This window comes from Rosa chinensis, chromosome 6 (genome assembly GCF_002994745.2).
Source record: "Rosa chinensis cultivar Old Blush chromosome 6, RchiOBHm-V2, whole genome shotgun sequence".
Lineage (NCBI taxonomy): Eukaryota > Viridiplantae > Streptophyta > Magnoliopsida > Rosales > Rosaceae > Rosa > Rosa chinensis.
In genome coordinates, this window is record NC_037093.1 from 19,982,688 (window position 1) to 20,006,595 (window position 23,908).

Below are 23,908 nucleotides of genomic sequence, written 5' to 3' on the forward strand. Positions count from 1 at the left end.
TTTTTGTCATCTGTATCTCCCCAAAAGAAAGAAGCACATAACTTATGAAAATCATCACACAAAACCTTTGGCAACAAGTAACAATTCATTGCATATAGAGGCATAGTCTAAACAACAGCTTTGATGAGGATCTCCTTTCCTGCACAACTAAGTATTTTGGCTTTCCAATTGATGAGCCTCCTAATTTAATACAAGAATAAAGTTAGAAACTATCTAATTTAATTTTTTTTCTTATATAAATTGTAATTAAATGAGGTTAGAAACCATAATATTTAGAATTTCAAAATCAATGACATTAAATATTTTTAAAACGGATCGCTTTACTTCCATTTTTTAGTTAATTTCCTTTTTTTTTTCTAAGAGATATGATCAATCCATTTATTTTCTAATATAAAACATCACGGGTGAAAAAACTTTGTAATTGTTAATTTGTTTGGCCCCTCTAATGACAACTTTGTAGTTCCGCCATTGTGAGAAACTACTGATATAGTTTTAGTTAAATGTTCAACTCATAATTTTATACTTAATCAACATGGTGTTTGGTGGATGAGAACTCAAATAATACAAAACTTATTTACATGCATCTATTTAAAGTGAATAATAATAAATCTTTATAGATTTCTCAATAACTAACACAAGTAATCAATATGGTATTTACAAAACATCAATATACTAGAATATACTAATGATATTAAATAGTAGCCTTAATATAGTCAAATAATAGGATGTTACATGATTTTTGAGATTAAGGATATTTTAGGTACTTTGGGTTGTGTATTTAGCAAAATATTATAATAAGAAATTAAATAGGTGGTGTATTAAGTAATTAGAGATGTGTATTTAAAACTTCTCGTGGAGAAAATGGCGAAAGAGCCAAAAAAAAAACAAGCAAGAAAATTTTAAAATATACTAATAAAAATGTTGTAACAAAAGGAAAAAAAATAAAGAGAAAAAGGGTGAAAAAAAAAGGGAAAATAGCTACAACAACAAAAAGGAACAAAAGAACAAAATTGGGGAGAAGAAAATGACGAAACAAAAAAACAGGCATGAATTGCCATTATGCATGCCTTTAAGAGGAGTCGAACCGTGGTCTTGAGGGAAATGAACATGTCACTTTGCCAACTAAACCACAGATGAGTTTGGTGAAATTTAGGATGTGAAATTTAGGACTTATAATACATGAAATCTTTGAAGCATTTTGGGTTGGGCTACATCCACCTACTAGATACGCCACTGACTAGAAAAGTGTCACTAATGCCAAGCAGATCAAGGTGCTGGTATTGTGTGAAGAAGATTTTGGAAATTTTCTTGTTGTGTGAAGACAAGTACAAGAATGACGTGGATGCATGTCAAAGAGACAATGAAGCAAGTTGAAGAAAAGAAGAAAGAATGGATTGAGTCATTGAAGGTGACCATGAAGCTGTGAAGGCAAGACTCATGATGAAGAACTTGAAGTTAGAGTAATTCTAAATTAAGGGAGGACGTTGGAAATAACATTTATTTAGAATTATGTTGAGAGTTATGGTGAGAATTATGATGAGAATAATGGTGAGAGTTAGTGACTTCATAGATTATGAGAGTTAGGAAGATTTAAGGTCATCAAGTATTTTGAGAGTCTCCTCCATATCTCTCTGTAGGAGCTCTGTACATGTCTCTGGACTGTACATCTCCAATATTGTGTGTCATTCATGCATCATAGCTCCCTACCAAAAAAATATTTTATTTTATTTTACACTTTCGTTGTTATTCCAACATATGGATGAGGTTCTACACTATTGTGCCTCTATGGGTTTCTACTATACAACTGATTATCTTTAGGGTGAGTTTATTGCCACCCTATAATTTTCTTTGTTTACCCTACTTGCTCATTACACCCTACATTTTAATTTCAATTACTAGATTTACTTATCCAACCCATTTCTCTTTCCAAGAATATCCTCCATCATATGACATATCAAATTAAAAAAGAAATTTTGTTTAACAAAAATTTCTCATTTAATTTATTTCAATTAAAAAAAAAACATCCTAAAATATATTAAAGTTTCCTAATAAAATCATAATTTGATTTACTTCCATTTTTTTTATTTTTTCCATTCAGTTTCAATGTTCGTTTATTCCAATCCATATTAAAAAATTAGTAAGTGCTACTATGAGCAATGAAAAAAATATTGATTTTTTTTCTTCATGTTTTAAATTGTTTACTTTCGGTGTTTATAAAGGTATTATAAATCTTTGATGAAGTTAACACTAATGATTTTGTGAATTGAATAACGGATTAAAGATGAGGACGCAACAAAAAAAAAATTGTAATAAATTGAAAATTGGATGGAGAAGATGAAGATTAATGTTATCATAAGAGAAATTAAGTAGTTTTGTATTTAATTAGTTATGTATTTAGTTTTCCTTAAAGATTTAAATTTTAAAAAATTAGTGTACTTATTAGTCATTTTGCATTTGGGTACTATAGTCTTTCAATAATTCAAATATTTGTTCACTCTACAAATGATTTTTTTGTTGTCGAACAGAAACTTTTATGGCATGTTTATTTACTTGGAATGGAAAATAATCATGAATCGGAGACAACTGGAATGGGAGAAGAAATGAATCGGTATTGATTCCGGAAGGTTGATTCCTAAACCCATCTCCCCCCTTCATAATCAAATTCTTGAGTATTCAGGAATCGATTCCTTATAAGGAGGTGGGACCTATACTCATTTCAATTCCATCATGTGTTAGTAAACGCATGAATACCTTTATCCGGAATCATTCCGATTCCTTTATATGTTAGTAAACGCAGGAATCTTTTTACTCCGTAATCATTCCCTCCCATACCTTTATCCGGAATCAAATATTTGTTGTGGTTTCTCATTGCAAATTCTCAAATTTCTTTGGAGATGAGTTTTCGATGGAGATCTGCCAGTGTCTCGCTCGGTGGTTTGGATGCGAAAGTTAATGTCGATCGACTTGGGCATGGTACTGCTCCGAGCAGCATCGTGTGGGGGGATTGGTGGCCGGGAGATGATTGATGGCGACTAGGGGTGTTGCATGGTGGTGCTCATGCATCGGTTAAGCTGGGGCTAAGGGATGTAAGGGGTAGCGCAGCTGTGGATGTCAAGGCAGTTGTGATCGTTGGACAGATGGTGGCTGACGAAGTGACGGTGGTCTAGCAATCAGAGCTACGTCAGAAGAGTGGCTATGGCGCTGCAGCCAAGATGTTGGGGGCTGATTGGGCTAGGGTTGTTCCTTGGGCATCTAGGTTCGGACTAAGGTTTGAGGAATGTTGGCAGGGTTACCCACAAAGCCTACGCTATTTTTTCCTTGTAGGTAGTGTTGGGTAGCTTCTGGATGTGCTTATTAATCTCCTGAAAAAGGTCGAATTACTTTGGTAGTGACCCTATCTAACAGCTCTACTGAGCGGGTCATTAGGTGTAATTTTACTGAACTTCAGTATGAGTTGACTATTTCTTTCAAAAAAAATAATGATCAAGGAAGCTAATTGAAACTAATTAACATAGTTTAGGAAGTTTGGGGGGTGGGATGAGAAGAAGGAATTTAAAAAAAGAAAGAAAATTACAGAATAAACAATAAAGGCAACAAATTATTTTGAAAGCATTCATTACAGCTATTACCCTTTGCTTCTGATATGTAAACCCTAATATAGATGCTGCAGATATCTTCTTACAGAGAATACAACCGTTGGGTCAGCTTCCGAAGACCCAAATATAGAAAAAGATGATGAAGTGGAGTGGTCCAGTAACCTCTAGGGATATGATAACGAGATTTCAGAAAGACCCATATTCGATTATATTTTTGTGTACCAAAATGTTTCTACCATGTCTTCAAGGTTCCCATTATGATCGATCACTTGGATTATACATAATCATACGTTTTCAGTATCTGTCTCACTGACTGGTTTATTATAGGATAACTCACTCTATAAGTGAAATTAGTATCTCCTATTTGAGCCAGTTATTGACTGAACTATGAAGGTTGTCTATTTCAGTGACTAAAGATACCCCGAGGAGCAGGGCACTGTGTTCTAACTGAATGAAAGATTTGCATGTTTCTGCAATTTTGATTTTCCCATATAATTCAATGAGCTGTAGCAGTCGAGCACAATGGACTAGGTTAGGCGCCATTTTATTGTTTGACATTGATTGAGAAAAGTCTGGTCCTTTTTATAGCTAAAAGTGGTCCTCAGCTGGGACACCAATCGCTGAACATTTATATATGTGCTGATTCAGCTAGCATGAAAGACCAATTAATCTTTGAAAGCTTACGCTCATAACACCCTTTTTCTCCTTCCGTGCTAAGTGGTCCTATCCTAACGAGCTGGAATATCCTATTAAGAATTTGATGGGTTTGCATATCACATTATATTGGAATGATTTAAAGGGGACAAAGGTTTAACAGTAACTTAAAGACATATGAAAGTAAAATCCACCAGCCATATACTTGGTCCATGAAATCTTTAGCAGAGCATAAAATTTAGATAAAAGGAAGAATCTCTAATCATCAAAACAGAGAAATTAAAGAAAATTATGCAAAGCCATAAAAATTGTTCTTTTATGTGGATAAGTAGATAGATGCACTTGTGTCTTGGGTACCAAGCAATTGGAATCAATGTGCTAGCTAGCCCTCACTTCATGAATATGATGGATCGATCAATGATATTTGTTTTCTGCAAGTTGGACATGCATGGATTAAATTTTTTTTTTAGAAGAATGGATTATTAATTTAATGACTACAGAAAAAATAGAACCGAGAGATCTTATGAATTTAACTAGATAATGACTTTGTGGTTTAAGTTGTTCAATTCAAAGTGCTCAGGTGGGTTTAAAAAAAAAATTTCACAAAAGGGATATAATTTTTTTTTCTTTTAAGGGGAATGGATAAATTTCATTGATATCAAAAGATCATACACGACCTCATCGGTCAATTAATCTTGAGAGATTCGACGATCCCTCATATTACATCTTAATGCTCAATTATTCAAAAGGGTGGTTCTAGTTAGACCTCTAAATTTGCTATTTGGACCTCCTATAATTTTTAGAATACTTGAAAAGCTAAGTAGACCTCCTTATTTTTACCAAAACACCCTTAAATATGAGATACAATAATCTGTTACTCTACTTTTTATCTCTATCTTCAACCACGAGAAGAAGAATGAATCAAAATAACATGATATTGCTCTCTTATGAGTATGTCTCTCCTCCACCAAAATTAATCAGATGGTTGGTTCTTGATCTTGATATATTGCTAGAATCCCTTTGAATTTGCTAAAAGAAGGATTTCAAGGGTTTTGGGTTGGAAGATTGAGTAATAATTATATCATAATATTCAATTAATTTAGTTTAAGAAAATTTCAAATCAGATTATTTTGAATTTACTTTTGTATTAAATGATGGGTCATGTATAGAAATTATTATTTTTACTTAATTATTTTAGGTAAATTGTAAAACTATATGACAATATAAGGAAATTCCGGAAAAAGAATAAAACAATTTAATTGAATGTTATATTTGGAGAGGTGAGAAGAGTAATTTTTTTTTCATGTTCCTCACTTTGTCCTTATTTGTCTTTTCATATGACTTGACAAAGTCTATTAATAATTGAAAAAAGTTGGAGGTCCAAATATCAAATTTAGAGGTCTAACTAAAGAGTTTTTCTATTGGAACCTCCAAATTTACTTACTTGACCTCCTATCAAATTTTCTAATACTAAATTTACTCAAATAACCTCACTCATATAATTGGAAAATTCTACAATGTGTTAACGTATGACATGCATACAATTGCCTTAAAAGTGGTAAAATGAGTCATCAAAATAGTAATATTAGTCCTCAAAGTAGTAACATGAGTCCTTAAAGTGGTAAATTTTCTTAGTTACCACATGAGTCCTCAAAATAGTAATATTAGTCCTCAAAGTGGTAACATGAGTCCTTAAAGTGGTAAATTTTCTTAGTTTACCACATGAGTCTTGAAAATAGTAATATTAGTCCTCAAAATGATAACATGAGTCCTTAGAGGGGTGAAAATAGTTGATGTATGAGAAATGTTAACATACCATAGATTTACCCCATATAATTTGCAAACAAACTATTATCTTTAAAATAAAAATTTAGTTAATTCAATGAATTAATTACTCTATAAATCTTAATTACATATCTATTCCTTAATCAGATAGCATAAATTTTTTTTTTCAATAAAAAAAATTAAACACAAGGTATTGAGTTTTAAAAATTAATTTTTAATCAACAAGAAAATAACATGAACTATTTTGTGGTTTTTTTTTTAACTTTTTTTTTTCTGTTTTAGCTCTGCTAAAAAATATGAAGATTAATAATTTTTTCTTAATGTTTATTTTATGTACCTTATGATTAATTATTTAAATATTTGATTTAAAAAATTGCTAGCTCATTTTTTGTTTTTTTGTTTTATAATTTTTTTTTTTGTAAATATAATGGATAGACTTAGATTTAGGTCATAATATGATTTGTTTTGTTTTCCCTCACCATGCCAATATGCGTCCAACATATATATCATATATTTTTATATCACATAATCATAGTTTTAACTCTCATTAAATATATATAAATGCTTTATTGAGCATGTAGTGAAATTAAAAAATTAAAATAGATAAGGAAAATAATAAAGAATGCAATCTAATATTATTGAATTGGAAAGTCTATAGAAAATCAAAGTAATGTAATAAATCTTTATAGATTTCTCAATAACTAACACAAGTAATCAATATGGTACAACAATATGCATTCAACATGGCTGAGCTCTAGCCTCCTAAACCCTCGCCTCTTTGGCTTTGCGGTACAACAATGGCGGTCGGTTGCGGTCTCCATCCTAAGCCATCTATTGATGGCACTCCAACGCAAACCTCGTGTGGCAGCCACCCAATCTAACCATTTCATTAATATCACCTCTTTTGACCCTCACCGGAACGAATTGATTGAGGTGAATGAGATGGATGAGTGGTCTGATCCGTGGAGATCCAAGATTCGGGGTGTGATGACCTGGTTTTCTGTTATTTAATTTTGGTAATTAATAATGGACCAGTTGTACGAATATTTGTTATTGTACTTTATTCGTAGGTTGTATGTGAAGTGGAATAGTTTTTGTAAGTATAATTATTCGAATTTCACAGTTTAGGGGTTGTGTGAAGTTTGACTTTTTATATGTTGGGATTCTTGGAAAACTTCCTTCACGAAAGTTGTAGAGCGCGTCGATACGAGTTCGTGGACATGCGGAACGCATCAATCGGAGTTCGTATGAGAAAGTTATGGCTAGCGGAAGAAGTTTCTGTTTTAGTATAAATAGAGAAAAATCAGAAATTCTTTCATAATTCCATATTTCCATTTCCGGAAATACTTCTTTCTCTCTCTTCTCTCTCGTCTGCACCTTCAGAGTCGAAGTTTTTTGACTAACCCGACCCGAACCCAGCGATCCGACCCGGTCGGAACTCACAGCTCCGGCGACCTCTTCCAGTGAAACGAGCCCAGATCATTTAGCCTCTTTTGCAAGACGGCATAGGTTGAGGAAATCGGACCCGACCGAAAAACATAGCTCCGGTGACGGCACGGCTTCAAGTTTCCTTCCTTGACTTCGTGGGGGTCGTCTGAGTCGATCTATGGTGTTTGTTTGGATCGATTTACGTGGAAATCGGTTCAACTCGGATTGAGCATAAATTCAAATCTTGTGAGGTAGTTTTCGACCCTTTATCCTTGTTTTCTGACTTCAAGCTAGTTATGAGAATTCACAAGCATGCTTAGATGAAGCTTTTTTATGTTGGGAGTTTTGTGAAATATTGAGTTTTGGCCGGCGGCGGTGCACCACCGTCTGTGGCGGCTTTCCGGTGGCTTTCCGGCCATGTGGAGAACTGTTTTTGGTATTATATATGTTCTAGTCGTTGATACGAGCGTTTCGATATATAATATGAAAATTTTGGAGTTCGTATGAAATTGTTATGATTTTTACAGTTTCATACCGATCAATTTATTCGATCCTTGAGGATTCGAGCGTCCGATCGACTTGTGGTTTGGTCACATCGATCGTGGGCGTATTCCGGAGACTTTGGGAGGTCTCGGATGTGGTTTTGCCTCGATTGGCGCCACTTTGGGTGTTTTAGTTCAAAACAGGGGTTTCGAACTTAAATCAAATGTGAATCGTCACTAAGTTGGAACCGTATGTGATTAGGTACTTGACGAAGTACAGTGGACGATTATTTGTGAATTGGTGGTTTTGTGCTTTATTGAAGACGCAGCAAGAGTTCGAGGTGAGTAATCTCACAAGGTTCTTTATGAACAGAATTACCATTATTGTTTTAGCGTTAATCATTTAACTGCAAACTATAGTTGGTATTAGTAGGCATTCCTGAGTGAATGACTACATATATATATATATATATATTACGACGGATATATATATATATATATATATATATATATCATTGTGGATGATTGTGATGAATAATAATATGCATGATGGTGTTCATATTATTGTTGAATGTGACTTTTTAGGAAACAATATTGTGGAAAAAGATGTTTTCTATTGTTTGAAAAGTATTGAGCTTGATGTTATATTTTTGAGTCAAGCGTGACTCATTTTAAATGTATTGGTCCTTGTACCAAGAGTCACAGATGGTGAGCAGGGATTAGGAAAGCCGAAGCTAGATGTTTGTAACATTTTTAGGTCGGGTGCGACTTATTTAACGTTTGACTTTAAGACCAGATAGGGTCTAAGAAGATTCATATCACAGATGGTGACAGGTTGCAGACGGTGACCTTGATGTTTGATTTCATGACCAGACGGGGTCTGAAGATCATGTGTCACAGATGGTGACAGAGCACAGATGGTGACCTTGATGTTTGATTTTATGACCAGATGGGGTCTAAAGATCATGTGTCACAGATGATGACAGAGCACAAATGGTGACCTTAATGTTGATGTTGAGACCAGACGGGGTCTGAAACCACATGTCACAGATGGTGACAAGTCGCAGATGGTGACAAGTTGCAGATGGTGACCAAGGCAGGAAATAGGTAATCACGTCCGTAGTCGGACGAGTGGTTACGATTTCAATAGAGCTATAGTCTGTCTGCCATTATAGATTATGGGGGTAACGGTCGAGGTTGCTGGAGACTCATAAGTATGTAGTTAAAGGAGAATTCCTTGAGTATTCTTCTTTTATTGTCTAGATGAGACTTGAATTGCTTCTTGATGGTTAAGTTAGCAAATAGAACATTGTTACAGCGGTGATTTATGTTGTCCTTTAGCTGATGTGTGTGAGTTGTTGATTGATGTTCATGAGCTACTCATACGAGCTTTCATAAGCTTACCGGGTTTTGTTGTGTGGAAACCCGGTGCACCATTCTTTTGGTGTAGGGGTTAATCCTGCAAGTCAGGGTAATCGTGGCTGAAGCTGAGATAACTTGTTGGAAGCTGAACGGGTAGGAAGCAAATTTTGTTGGCTTGGCCAGTGTATGACTTCCGCTATGTAGTAAGCTCTAAGGAGCATTTATGTTTTATTTTGTGATGACAATTTAATTCATAAATTTGTGTAATATATAACTCTGTGGAGCGAGTGTATATTAACTCGGATTGGTTCAGGGCATCAGTATGTACTTGTTTTAAGGGAAAGATGTTCCAGGTATTTGTATTGATGACTGAACGTTCACGCATGTATAATTATGAGATTATATATATCGATTTTCATGTGTGTAAAATCAGGGGCGTGACACGGGGGGTGCAAAATTATGTGTTCCAGATTCATCCAAGTAGAGGTCGGCTCAAGGTAGACCCAGGCATGTCTGGAAGAGGCCTTCTATATGATCTAGATCTGGAGATGGCAATGAGTGTCATTGCAAATCTAGGATGGCAGAGTGGTGGTGCTTGGCATAAAGGCCGGAAGTAGGAGATGATTGGGTCAGACTGGCGACAGCAGGCTGCAGATCTGCCATTGCAGCATGGCTTTGAAATTGAGCGAGCACTGTCGGAGTTCAACTGTGATCAGAAGCCGGCGACGGCGTTGAGACCTAATTGCTCACGGCGATGCAGACTGAGGATGTAGAGAAACCTACATCGATCGGCATGCGCAGCGGCGAAGTCTGCTTGTGCTGCGATGTCGAATGTTTGCATGGAAATGATGCGGAGGGGCGATGGGCCGAGGAGCGGCTGTGAAGATGGAGATCGTAGTCTAGATGCTGATAGGTGTCCCAACAAATTTAAGTGCCTGCATCATGCTGGGTGCCCAAAGTAAATTCCGATTAGGGGCCTAATGGAAGTTTGAAACCTAAATGGGTGAAAGCTTGGAAGCGGGCTCAACTAGGGGCTCTGAGCTGGAGCTGGGCTCTCTTGTGGGCCAAACTGATGAGCTCTAATCTGTTAGGGTTTCGTATTTGGGATTCCGGAGGCTTTGATCGAGCAAAATATGTTTACCTTGATATAAGTGATACTATTGAATCTTCTGGAGTAATACTGAAGGAGGGTTCAAGCTATTCTGTAATGGCGGAGCATGAAACGTCAAATGAGTGGACCTATCTCTATGTACCACCGTGGGTACTACCACATCTTCTTGTTTTGTCTGTATATGGCAGCAGAAGGGTATGCAATGGCCACTCTGGCCTTAGGCTAACACAAATTTCTAGTTATTTGATAACACTCCACAAATGCTATTTGGAGGTGTTACGATCTGGTTGTAACCAATCTCTATTGAATTTCTATCTATAAAATTCCTTCTTTGATTCAAAAAAAAAAAAATCAATGTAATATTTTTTTGGTATAATTATTGTCCTTAATAGTCATTTTATAGTATGCTATATATGTCATTTAATAATTCATAATAGAGTGAGGTCAAGTGAGCAAATTTGGAGGTCCTAATAACAACACTCCTAACTAAAACCACCCTATTCAAAAACACTACAATCTAAAAAAGAAAATGCAAGACTAAAAGCCAAATACAAGAAATAAAAACCATCCTACTCCTACGCAACCCTAGAACAAAACCACTGTCTTGAAAAGCATCGATGCGTAAGACGCTCATGGTGTACGTTTCCGCTTCCAAAACAGCAAAAAGCTTCAATCTAAGGCATTATAGGGGTGTTGAGGCCAGCCCACAACAAGCCCACCAAAGCCCAACCCAAGCCAGAGAGAGGAGGGAAAATGAGCTAAGACCCAAAAGCCTAACCCATTCCCACTACCCTTACCCTTGCAACCTGGACCAACAGAACCCGAGCGAGGTTGCCGGAGCAGTTGCTACCACTGACTCAGTCCGGTGGCCTTATCACCTGAGAATCGAAGGCGGCCATCCCTTCCACCAAACCTGTTGGTGCAACTAAACAATCCGCTCCAGCACTAGACAAGATCTAATCCGCCACTGGAGCTGCTTCCGACCAGCCAAAAGCGTCCGCACCTTTATAATGGTCACAGGCCTCAAGCATAATGGCCCCACGACCAAGCGCTTCCACAACCTTCAAAACATTGAAACCATTAGCCCTAAACCGAACCCGCAATCCAAAAGAAGGCGAGCTCGAGAGTAACACCTCCCTCCCCTTCTGATATAAAATGTCGGACGACACTCTAATTGATGGGGCAAAACGATCTCACCGAAATTTTGTACTCATTTTTTTGTTTATTGACCCACAAAAGGGATATTGAGCAACTCCAACAGTTTCCCCAAATTTTAATTTTTCTCTATTTTAGGGAAGAGAAAATATTTCAAACAGTACCAGAACTAAGGCCGACTCCTAACTTCACTTTAGTATCCGACTATGCAAAATTATCACTTTGGTACCCCAAGTTTGAAGCTCGACCCAAGAATGGTGCGCGCTGTCCATTACAGCGTTAAGTCTTTGCTACATGGCAAACCATGAAGGCCCTCAAAATATGCCACGTGGTTAGCTAGTTAACGCCGTGATGGACGACGTGTACCATTCTTGGGTCGAACTTCAAACTTGGGGTACCAAAGTGATAGTTTTGCATAGTCGGGTACTAAAGTTAAGAATGAATCTTAGTTCGGGTACTATTTGTAACAGTTTTTCTTTAGGGAAAAATGAACATCTTTTGCTCCAACAGATTCCCTATAACTATCCTCATTTTAGGGATAGTGAGGAAAGAGAAAACCAAATTCTCTAAATTTATAGCATTCTCTAAAATTTTAAGGAATAATTATAAAGATTTTAAAGATTGCTGTAAAATAGAGAATCTGTTAGAGTTGGAGAAGAAAAAGAGGCTAAACCTTTAATTTTTGTTTTCCTATAATACAAAAAGTATAGAAAAGCTGTTGGAGTCAATTGAGTAAAATTGAAAACAATAAATACAGTTCCAAAGAAACTCTTTGAGCAACTTCTACGGTTCTAGACCTGTACTCATAGCTAGATTTCCATAATAGGTGGGCTGAGGGAATCAAAACCCTAGCCCAATTGTGGCATAATAAAACTAGCTAGTTAATTGCAATCCCCGATCCAGACCTAGATGGACTTGCATTTTTTTAACAGCAGTAAATAAAATGCAAGGCCTTGGCTTCCCCTGTAAACAATTGTACAAATACCCATGAGAGATGGTCATGAATGATGAGTTGGATTGAATTTGAAGCGCTATGTAGTACTGAAGCACAAATTTTTCTGTGTATGAAATTATCAAGTGGTCTATCTAATAGTGGCAAGATGATCGACGAGTTGTCTTTAAAAATTAAAAAAGAATATAAAAAAAATAAAAAATAAAACTTGAGAGAATGACATAGATCGAAAAGCAAAACATTCTGGTGTGCAAGCTTATTCAGTCATAACCTCTTGCGATAATGCATTCACGTGAGCGATTGCACATGCATATGAAAAATAAGATCCTCTTCTTGTAATTATTGCGCGGATTTAGAAACGCAGTATATGCGTTGTTGGGACAGTAGTGAAAGAGAGTGAAAGAAAATCCAGCACAAGTCTATTCTTTCTCACAGCTCTTAAAAGCTAACAATATATAACATTGAATTTCTTTCACAAACAGAAACCGCACCTTAAAAAACAAAAGAGTCCAAATAATATAGTCCAATCTCAATCATATTCCTCAGTCCTCACAACAAAATTTTCAATGGCCTTTCTGAAAAGTTAGTGAATTTAGGTACTTGCTTTTAATCCTTGTTTCTTTCTTGGTCGTCCTTTGAATCATTGCGATGGTGGTAACATTTTTCCTGTAGTGATATTTAGATCTGCAGGGAAGTCGCACTGTAGCACTGGGGATACACTTTGGGTACACAATTTATCATATTATAAAATATCTTAGCTAGTACAGCCGGTTCTCTCAAAATCAAATTGACTTTGCATGCACCCAACTAGGCACCATCATAATCTCACAGGACCAATTACCCCCACCAATATCTCAGTACCATGGGCCAAGGGGTGGGTAGGGTGCCCTATAAAGTTTTCCAATCAAATTCGAAGGATAATTTCACTGAACTTTATATTTTCAACCTCTCTATTCTATGGGTCAACAGTTCACAATTCATAATTGGAAGTAAAATTCGCACTCTCAATTTTACAATTTATACTCTATATTTTTATTTTAATACCTCAATATCATAATTTTTACAATTCACACCACAAAAAAAAATTTTAAAAATAAAAAATTAAGATACTGAAAAATGAAACATGAAGTGTGTATTATAAGATGATTTCACTCCCCTAATTAAATAATGTTACAACATTAATGACTACAAGAGGAAGCATATGATTAACCAAGAAGATATATAGTCTGCATCATTCACTTCATTAGAAAAAATAATCGCATTACAATTTTTAGTATTTTTGTATTGGTTGAATATTGAGAAACATATAATTATCACAAGAAAATTTTACAATATGTTCACATATGACATATATACAATTATGACTTTTGAGACTTAACTACTCATGAGAATCTACTTTACTCTACTGAGGGCCTTCTTTACCTTAACTATGCCTTTTTCCTAGTTACCATTGCCGAAGTGGTAACATGAGTCTTTAAGTGGTAACACGACTCAAATTTAAAAATAGTTTTTCTCTAGGGTTTTCAGAGAGGGAGTTTTTCTAGGGTGCCTCTCTAGGACGCCGTTGGCAGTGCTTGTGCCTGTCCGGCTGTGCCCCAGCTTTGGCGATGGCCTCTGGCCTAGCCAGCGCATGCGGAGTTCGGCTGGACGGGTTACTTGTTTGGTGGGCGTGCCAAAAGCTCGAAGGATGGGATCGGGAGGTGTCCTACATCTTCTCTCTCAATGGATGGGATTGGCTGTGTCGTGGCTGCAGGTTAGGATTGGAGGGAGATTGGGACCTTGCCGGGTTGGAGCAAAGTCTAGTAGGTGTCGACGATCGACGGGCCGGCTTTGATGGATGAGAACGGAGGTTGGTGGGTTGGCTGGTGATGGTGATTGGACGATTGTTTCGGGTTTCACGGCAGAGTTTCCAGTTACTGGTTGGTGTGGGGTAGGAACGGCGATGGTCGACGTTGATCATCAATGGTTGGACAGTGTCGAAGCCCGACGCAGTGCTGGGGAGGCAGACTTGGAGGCGACGCGCTGCAGCCTTTGCCTTGGGCCGGGAGGGATGGTTACGACCCAATTCCTGGTTCGACCCTTTGGGCTTGGGTATTGCTAGTGGGCCCATGGTGGGCTGAATATTGGGTTGGAGCCTTTTTGGGCCCAACCTTAGGTTATATGTTATTTAATGTTTTTATTTATTTACTTTTTCTAGTTATATATGTTGCGCTTTATGCAAGCAATAATTCCCTACATTAGTTGTGTATGGCTAGTTGGGCTATGTGCCTGTGTGTGCACTCAAAGTGCCTTGTCTACTATAGGTAGGCGGCGAGTTCCTTGCTTCGTCAAATGGTCGCTACCGCCTAGTAGTAGGGTGAAGCTAAGTGTCGTTAAATCTATCCTCCGACGACAACATAATGGGAAAGCTGTGCATCTAGTAATTATTCTATGTTGTAATCGTGTTACATATCGAGTTATCTTTCCGTTATGTCACTGCTATGTTAAAGCAAATAGAGTAGCCAGTTGTGCACTCTTTGCTAGTTGGTACTTGTTAGAATACATGAGTTTTGTAGATATTCCTGATATTATTTCGGGACATACTCTGGATGCATATTGTAATCAGGGGTTTAGGCTCAACATCCCCCCTTTGTATTCAACAGTTTCATTAATCAAGACTTGAGGGAAGCCGCACCAGCCCTTTATTCAAAAACAAAAAAAATTGTTAAATATTACATGAAATTGGACATGTAAAAAAAAATATCATATCTATATATAATTACATTAGAAACAGAGAAATACATTAGAGGGACATAATATCTTTGACAATTGTATCTACCAATTAATCGGGATCAATATCATCCCAAAATTAATTCTAGGCTTGCTTAAAACATGATCTTTAAAATTACACTCTTTATAATTAGAGAAAAACCCACCACTAGGGTCAAAACTTTCTTGCACCAGACAAAATGATACCCAACTTTCAAAAGTGATCAAAATGATACCTAAAATTTAAAAACAAATCAACTTGATACCCAACTTTCAAAAGTGATCAAAATGATATCTAAAGTTTTAAAAACAAATCAATTTGATACCTCAGTTTATTTATTTTTTAACTTTTTTGTTAAATCAAATGCAAAATCAAGCTCAAAAATTGAAGTGATTTGTGGTCAGAGGGCCATCAATCATCTATAACCCAATCTTCTTCCTCTATAGAATTAAAAAAATCTTCCATTCAATTTCAATTCTACTATCGATCGTAGAAACAAATAAAATTCGGATGTTTCTCAACTTCTAAAGAAACAAAGAAAAATGGAAAGAGAGAGAGCGGTAGAGATAGAAAAAGAAGAAGAGAAATAACAAAGTAAAATAAAAAATAATTGAAAAATAGTTTTTTGTGTAAAATATTATTATAACCCCACAAAATACTGCATCACACGAGATCAATTTTAACAAAAAATTAAACCGAGGTATCAAATTGATTTGTTTTTAAAATTTTAGGTATCATTTTGATCACTTTTGAAAGTTGGGTATCAAGTTGATTTGTTTTTAAAAATTTAGGTATCATTTTGATCACTTTTGAAAGTTGGGTATCATTTTGTCCGGTGTAGGAAAGTTTTGACCCTAGTGGTGGGTTTTACTCTTATAATTAAGCTAACCGCCTTAGATATTTTTACGAGAAACAAAAACTCTAATCTCTCCAATGGTGTTACCTTCAGCACCCCAACCACCTTCAAAGTCAAAATGTAAGACTAGTTACCCCTAAGAGATTCCGCTTCTACTATCACAAGATCGAACCCAACACCTACAAGAAATAATTAACATACTTGCTTGGATTGTCAAAATGTAAGACTAGTTACTGCCCTAAGAGAAATGTATGCACACTTTTTCAAAAGTGACCAAAAACAAAAGAAGGTAAACTCTAAACTAACATGCATCTCGAGCACCCTTGCTCGGGCAGCCCGCCAGTGCTGAGATTCTAACATACTTTTTTCAATAGATAGCATAGATAAACCATTCAATCTTTCTTGTGACATGGTTGACCGAAGATAAGATTTTATCAATTTCAACTTTGAGAAACTTCTTTCTGCAAAAGCAACTGTGACCGGTATAGTCAACAAAATTCTATAAGCAATCCAGGCATTTGGGTAACAACTCTCCATCTCTTTTAAATAATTCAACACTTCAATTGCCCTTTTTGCCTCCTCCAGTAAAGTGTCTTTTAGATGTTTCAATTCTGAATATAGTTCTTCCCCATTAATGTCAGAGATCCCGCCATGTGTCAAAGAAGTTTCAAGATTAGCACAATACTTCTCCAAGCTATCATTATCTGAACACTTCAACTTCTGTACATCGAATAAGAACCCAAAAAGTTCTTCATATTTTTGAAACTGTTCAAACCGAGTTCTAAGTGAAGAAAGAGCTTGATCAACTATATATGTGAAGTAATTAACTCGGAATGATTCTTCAATTGATTGTGTCACTTCTTCACTAGCACTCTCATCAAATTGTCTCTTTCTCCGAATGACTCGCTTTTCACGAAATACAGCTTCAATCTCCATTTCATTTGCGATCTTCTTCGCGTCAACCATGGCCTCCTCAAACCCAATTTCTCTAAAATTCTCAAGAGAAGAAATAAGTTTCTTTAGTTTTATGATGGCAAAATCAATATGCATGTCTTCAGTTTGAAGAATTTTGCTAACAGTATTGATGGTAAATAATAACTTGTACCAAATAACCATGCCAAGCAAGAATTCAAAGTTCTCCATTTCAAATATTGCTAACGACTCAACTTCACTCTTTGTCTTCGGATCTTCACTAACTTCTGCCAAGTGAATTAAAGCATCTCTTATTTTACGATCTTGAAATCTTATGGGTTTAACACTTTCAACATGACTCTCCCAACGTGTCTGTGACAACGGCTTAACTGTAACAAAATCTTTGAAAACTTGTCATCGCTTTGTAGATGATGAAAACAATGAATATATCCTTTGAGTCACTCAAAAAAAAGACATAACTTTGGGACAACAATTTGCCATATCACAAAGTGCAATATTGAGACTATGACAACCACATGGAGTGTAGAATGCCTTAGGATTTACTTCAAGAAGCCTCTTTTGAACACCTTTGTGTTTTCCTTTCATATTAGCTCCATTGTCATATCCTTGTCCTCTTATATCATCAATATCAAGTTGAAGAGTGTTCAATGCATTTGTAATCTCAGTAAAAAGCCCAAGACCTGACGTATCATCTACTTTCAAGAATTCTAGCCAAAACTCTTCTACCATTATAGGCTTTGAAGAAACATCCACACACCGTACTACAAGAGACATTTTCTCTTCATGACTTACATCGGGAGTGCAATCCACAATAGTGGAAAAGTATTTTGCTTCTTTGATACTTGTAACAATTGATTGTTTTATCTCACTTGCTAACATTTGTTTCATTTCATTTTGAATTCTGTGACTGAGATAATGGTAGTGTGTCTCATGACTTTGAATGCGTCGAACATGCTCTTGCATTGTTAGATCAAATTCAGCAAGCATCTCAATCATTTGCAAAAAAATTCCTTTATTCTCCACATAAAGCTTCTCACTATCTCCACAAAATGACAAATTATTTTTTGCAAGTCTTTTGACAATAGCAATTATCCTGAGTAATACTTGTCTCCAATGCTCTTTCTCTTTCGCAATCTGTTCTTGCTAGCTTTTATCAATTGCCTGATTCTTTTGTAGTCTCTTTTTCAATTCAATCCTTCTACTCATACAATAAGCATGCACATTACTTGTTTCATGACCCTTAAGCCTCCGACCAAGGTTCTTCCAATCTTTGTATCCTACACCAGCTATGTTGCCCAAATTAATTTTCTGCTCGTCCTTCTTAAACAACTTGCAGCAAAAGCAAAATATTCTATCTAGAGACTCTGAATACACTAGCCAATTCCGATCTTGCTTCTCGCCATTTGGTAAATATCGAAAGAAATGTTCTGAAGAAAAATGTCTGCCTCTACTATCTTTGGGAAAATTGTAATCATGGTCTCTTTGAGGACCTCTTTCAACCAAAAAGTCTCTGATATTATAGTCAATCTTATCCCAATTACCTGGGTCATCAACATTCAAAGGAAAGTTAATTTGCTCATTGAAATCTTCATTTTGGACATCTTGATCCATACTATCATTATCTTCCTCATCCATGAGTTGATCTTCATTCTCAGTGTCAATCATATGTTCTCTTTCTTCTTCACCATGATTATCATGAGCATTCATGGGTTGATCATGTTGTTCATTATTATACTCATCTTCCTAATCATTCACCACATTTTGAACTGACGTTTCTGCCTTTTTGTTTCCCCCAAAATACTTATCAAGTGATCCAGCTAGAGATTGAGTTAATGCTTCTTGTCGTTTCTTTTCTTTTCTCTTCTGAGCTTCAGACTTGTGTTTTCTAATGGGAGGCATCTTAACAATAAAGAATCGATCTTGTTTGATGTGAGAAATTTTCTATGCATACACAATCAATATATAGGGCTTAATTTGGGTTAGTTTTCCATAAGGAGAAGGAAAAGAGAGAGAGTTTCTATTTGGACCTCCAAATTTGCTCACTTGACCTCAATCTATTATGAATTATTAAATGACATATATAACCTACTATAAAATGACTATTAAGAACAATAATTATACTAAAAAATATTATATTTATTTTATGTAGACTTTCTAATTCAATAATATTAGATTGTATTTCTTATTATTTTCCTTATCTATTTTCATTTTCTAATTTCACTACATACTCATTAAAGCATTCATATATATTTAATAAGAATTAAAAATATAATTAAGATCATATGACATAAAAATGTATGATATATATGTTGAACGCATATTGGTGAGTTTATGATTTATGACCTAAATCTAAGTCAACCAATTATGTTTGCAAAAAAAAAAAAAACTAAAAATATTTAAATAATTAATCATGTGGTACAAAAATAGAGAAAAACAAATTAAAAACAAATGATTTTTTTTTAGAATAAAAAAAAATTATTTCTTCATTTTTTTTTTTCACAGCTAAAATAGAAAAAAAAAAAAACAGAATAGTTCATGGCATTTTCTTATTGATTAGACATTAATTTTTGAAACCTAAGTTTGATTAAGAAATGTATATTTAGTTAAGATTTATAGAGTGATTAAATCATTGAAATTACTAACTTTTTTATTTTAAAGATAACAATTTGTTTGCAAATTATATGATTGAGGTTATTTGAGGAAGTTTAGTGAGGTTTGGTGAGTAAATTTAGTATTTGAAAATTTGATAAGAGGTGTAAAAAGCATAGAGGTCAAGTGAGCAAATTTGGAGGTTCCAATAGAAAAACTCGAAAAGAAATAGTTATTCATATGGAAGAATGAAAGAAAAAGTTTATATGAAAAAGGAAAAGGCAAAAAAAAAAAAAAAAGGTGCTGGGTCACGGGTCCAAGAAAAATTACTTTCCCATAATTGATTGAAAAAGAAAAAAAGACAAAAAGAAAAAGAAAAAAAAATTGAAAGGGAAGCGGCTAGGAAGTGGGAATTGAGTGGCCCCTTAATTGATTGAAAAAATTTAAAGAGAGAAGTGCAGAACGTGATTCGAACCTTGGTGGACAAGGGAGTAGTCTGGCTTCCCTTCCGCTGGAGCAACGCGCGGCTTTGTGCTTATTACAGCAAATAGTAATATATATATATATATATATTATCTTTAACTTATATACAAAAACTCCAAATTCCGGAGGCCCCTGAGAGCCGGTGGCCTGAGGCGGCTGCCTCAGGCAGCAGCCCTCAGGACCGGCCCTGCTCGGGCTGGACCTGTAGATTGCATTCTACTGTCTCTTCATATATCATGAGATGAGATGTTGCATGTAATGTTGAAGAACTTGTGAATTGTGACTTAAGTGACGCATAACACTTGAATTTGAGTTTCAGTAGTTCAGCCCAAGGAAAGCAAATTAAAGAAAAGAAAATAAAAGAAAGTAGTAACAAACATACATATGTTCATGATGTTGATATTTTCAATTTGGTGAAATATAATGCCAATTAAGTTGGCAGACAAATATATATATACAAATACGTAACAGATAAGTAGTTGTGAGGGGAAGACACAAGCAAAGAGTGAGTTGGTGCATATATATATATATATATATATATATATATATATACATATCCTATCCAGAGCGGAGCTCCGCTTTGAAAATTAACGTGTGAAGTTCCAGTTTTGGGTCACTTTTCGGTCGCATATCCACATCTCGACCGTTCAGTTTTTTGGTACTAGTGTATATATCATCTCTGCAAATTTTCAGTCAAAATGACGATCGTTAAGGCATTGATAACTTCCTTAAAGCTAGTACGGTTCAGGTTGACAGATTCGGTTCGTCCATTGGTTTAAGCGAGTTAGATACCTTAACGATCATCAATTTGGTTGAAAATTTGCAGAGATGATCTATACAATAGTACCTAAAAACGGAACGGTCGAGATGTGGATAGCGACCGAAAAGTGACCAAAAACTCGAACTTCACACGTTAATTTCAAAGTGGAGCTCCGCTCTGGATCGGATCTGTATATATATATACAGATCTCGAGTTTTTGGTCACTTTTCGGTCGCTATCCACATCTCGACCGTTCCGTTTTTAGGTACTAGTGTATAGATCATCTCTGCAAATTGATTATTGTTAAGGTATCTAACTCCCTTAAACCAATAGACGAACTAAATCTGTCAACCTAAACCATACTAGCTTTAAGGCAATTATCAATGTCTTAACGATCATCATTTTGGCTGAAAATTTGCAAAGACGATCTATACACTAGTACCTAAAAACTGAACGGTCGAGATGTGGATATGCGACCGAAAAGTGACCCAAAACTAGAACTTCACACGTTAATTTTCAAAGCGAAGCTCCGCTCTGAATAGGATCTCTGTGTGTGTGTGTGTGTAATTATTGTAAGGAAAATGATTTGTGGCCTCAATGAGGCCTAAGATTTGTGGCCTCAATCTTAGGTGTCATGTCATGTCATCTACACACATCACCTATTTGCCAAATCATGTCATGTAATTCTTGAGTAAAAAGACTATTTTATCATTCCAAAATCTAATGGCTCTAAATTATTTTTGTTTTTTTTTTCTTTTTCTTTTTTTCGTTATATATATATAATTATATATATAATTCGTCAAAAAAAAATTATATAAAATATTAATATATATATATTAATGTCATAATTCTAACCCACAAAATTTAAAAAAAGTTTATTAAAAAAAAGTCAAATTTAAAATTGATTCCACAAAAATGGAAAGAAAACATATTAATAGTTTAATTATTTTTTTTGAGAGAAGGACGTCAAGCTTTTATTGATGAGGTTAATTCATACAATGGGTAGCAATATAGTTGCTAAGACTAGAGGGAATATGACCACTCCAAGAAACATCAAAACTAGAACTAAGAGCCAATTTAGCCAACATATGAGCAGCAAAATTAGACTCTCTATACACATGAGTAAAATATGACCCAGGTAAAGAAGCATGAAGAAAGATGACATCCTCCACAATACCTCCATATCCTGAAGCATCCTCCTCCTCAGACATAATATCCCTCACCAATTTTTGACAATCAGACTCAAAGATAATAGGAGCAAGGCTATTACTCACAGCAAGTTGACATGCCCTTCTAGCAGCTAGAGCTTCCACCAAAGCCGGAGACAAAACCCTACCAACTTTGCAGCAACAACCACCCACAATCAACCCATCAGAGTCCCGCACTATCACCCCGATGCCGCCAGAACATGAATTCTTATCAAAAGCACCATCCATATTAGCTTTCAACCAACCGACTGGAGGAGGAGACCAAGGTTTAGTCACCCTGCTCCCAACCCGTCTCTGACTCAGTCCAACTGATTTGAAAAGTACCTGTTGGGAATAAATGCCATGCCTCACTTGCTCAGGAGAAGACCATTTATCTTGCCAAACCCTCTTATTCCTTTCTTTCCAAATAGACCAAATCCCCCATAATAGAAGAGAAAAAAGATCTTCAGAAAGAGACTCTGAACATACCTGCAACCAATCCAAGCACGAAGCCTCCGAATGGTTAGCAAAAATGCCTCCCAGCCCAGGGCACCGGCAAAGAATACTTTTAACAAAGGGGCAATCTCGACTAACATGCTCAACAGACTCATCCGCATTGTTACATAAAGCGCAACCACCCTCAATATAAACATGCCGTTGACGAAGCTGGGAAATAGTAGGTAGAACAGAAGAACAAAATCTCCAAGTATGCACTTTAACCTTACCCGGAACTTTAGTGGCCCACAACCGTTTCCATAGCAAGGTGCCAGAATCAGTGCTAGAGGCAGAAGCAGGAGAGTGCAGCAAATTAAAAGCTTGAACATAAGCAGTTTTAGTAGTAAAAAGCCCTTTAGCATCAAAATGCCAAATAAGCCTATCTGGGACTAACCTCGAACTCAAGGGAATAGCTAGTATCAAATTTACATCAACAGGATCAAAAATATTCTCAATAAGAGTAGCATTCCAACAAGAATCCGAAATTAATTCACTGACCCGAGTCACAAGAATATTCGGACGAAGGAGTGGGCGAAAAAAAGAAGGACGAGGTATCCAAGGGTCGGACCAAATCCGGATAGAGTTACCATCACCCACCTGCCAACGGACACCCCTCATCAACACAGCTTTAGCTTCCATTATGCCTCGCCAACAAGCAGAAACAGAACCGGAAACCCTAGCTGACCAAAAATCACCAGAAGGAAAGTAACGAACTTTATAGATCCTAGCTAGCAGGGAGTTTGGGAAGCGTAACAAACGCCAACCCTGTTTCGCTAGTAAAGCCAAATTGTGAGCATATAAGTCTCTGAAACCCATACCCCCTTGCTCCTTGGGTCGACATAAACGCTCCCAAGACATCCAATGAATTTTTCTATTATCCTGCTTACTGCCCCACCAAAATTTGGCACACATCTGGTGTAAAGCAGCACAAAATCCTTTAGGCAGAAGAAAGCAACTCATGGAATAGGAAGGCAGTGCTTGAGCGACTACCCTAATCAACAAGTCCTTCCCAGCACTACTAAGCAACTTACCTTGCCAACCTTCAAGCTTCTTGCTCAACCTCTCTTTGATAAAAGCAAAAGGCTCTGACTTGCTACGACCCACATAAGTAGGAAGCCCCAAGTAACTTTCATGTTTTCCCACAATTTCCACCCCCAAAGAAGCTGCCAAAGACTGTTGTAAACCATGACCAACCTTCTTACTAAACACCACACTGCTTTTACTGAAATTAACCAACTGCCCAGATGCCTTCTCATAATCATGAAGCACAGATTTAATGTGCAAACATTCCTCCTCAGAAGCAACCCCAAAGAGAAGACTGTCATCAGCAA

General features: G+C 36.1%; 1 protein-coding gene across 1 annotated transcript; it reads right to left on the minus strand.

Moving 5' to 3' along the window:
- Positions 1-18,206: 18,206 nt before the first annotated feature.
- Positions 18,207-18,770, minus strand: LOC112171010 (zinc finger MYM-type protein 5-like). The gene has a single exon (XM_024308259.1). It carries the CDS (start codon positions 18,768-18,770, stop codon positions 18,207-18,209), a length of 564 nt encoding a protein of 187 aa, XP_024164027.1.
- Between the last annotated feature and the right edge of the window lie 5,138 nt (positions 18,771-23,908).

Bases quoted from the DNA above. Each gene is read 5' to 3' on its own strand.
- LOC112171010 (XM_024308259.1), bottom strand. From the start codon at position 18,770: ATGAATGCTCATGATAATCATGGTGAAGAAGAAAGAGAACATATGATT.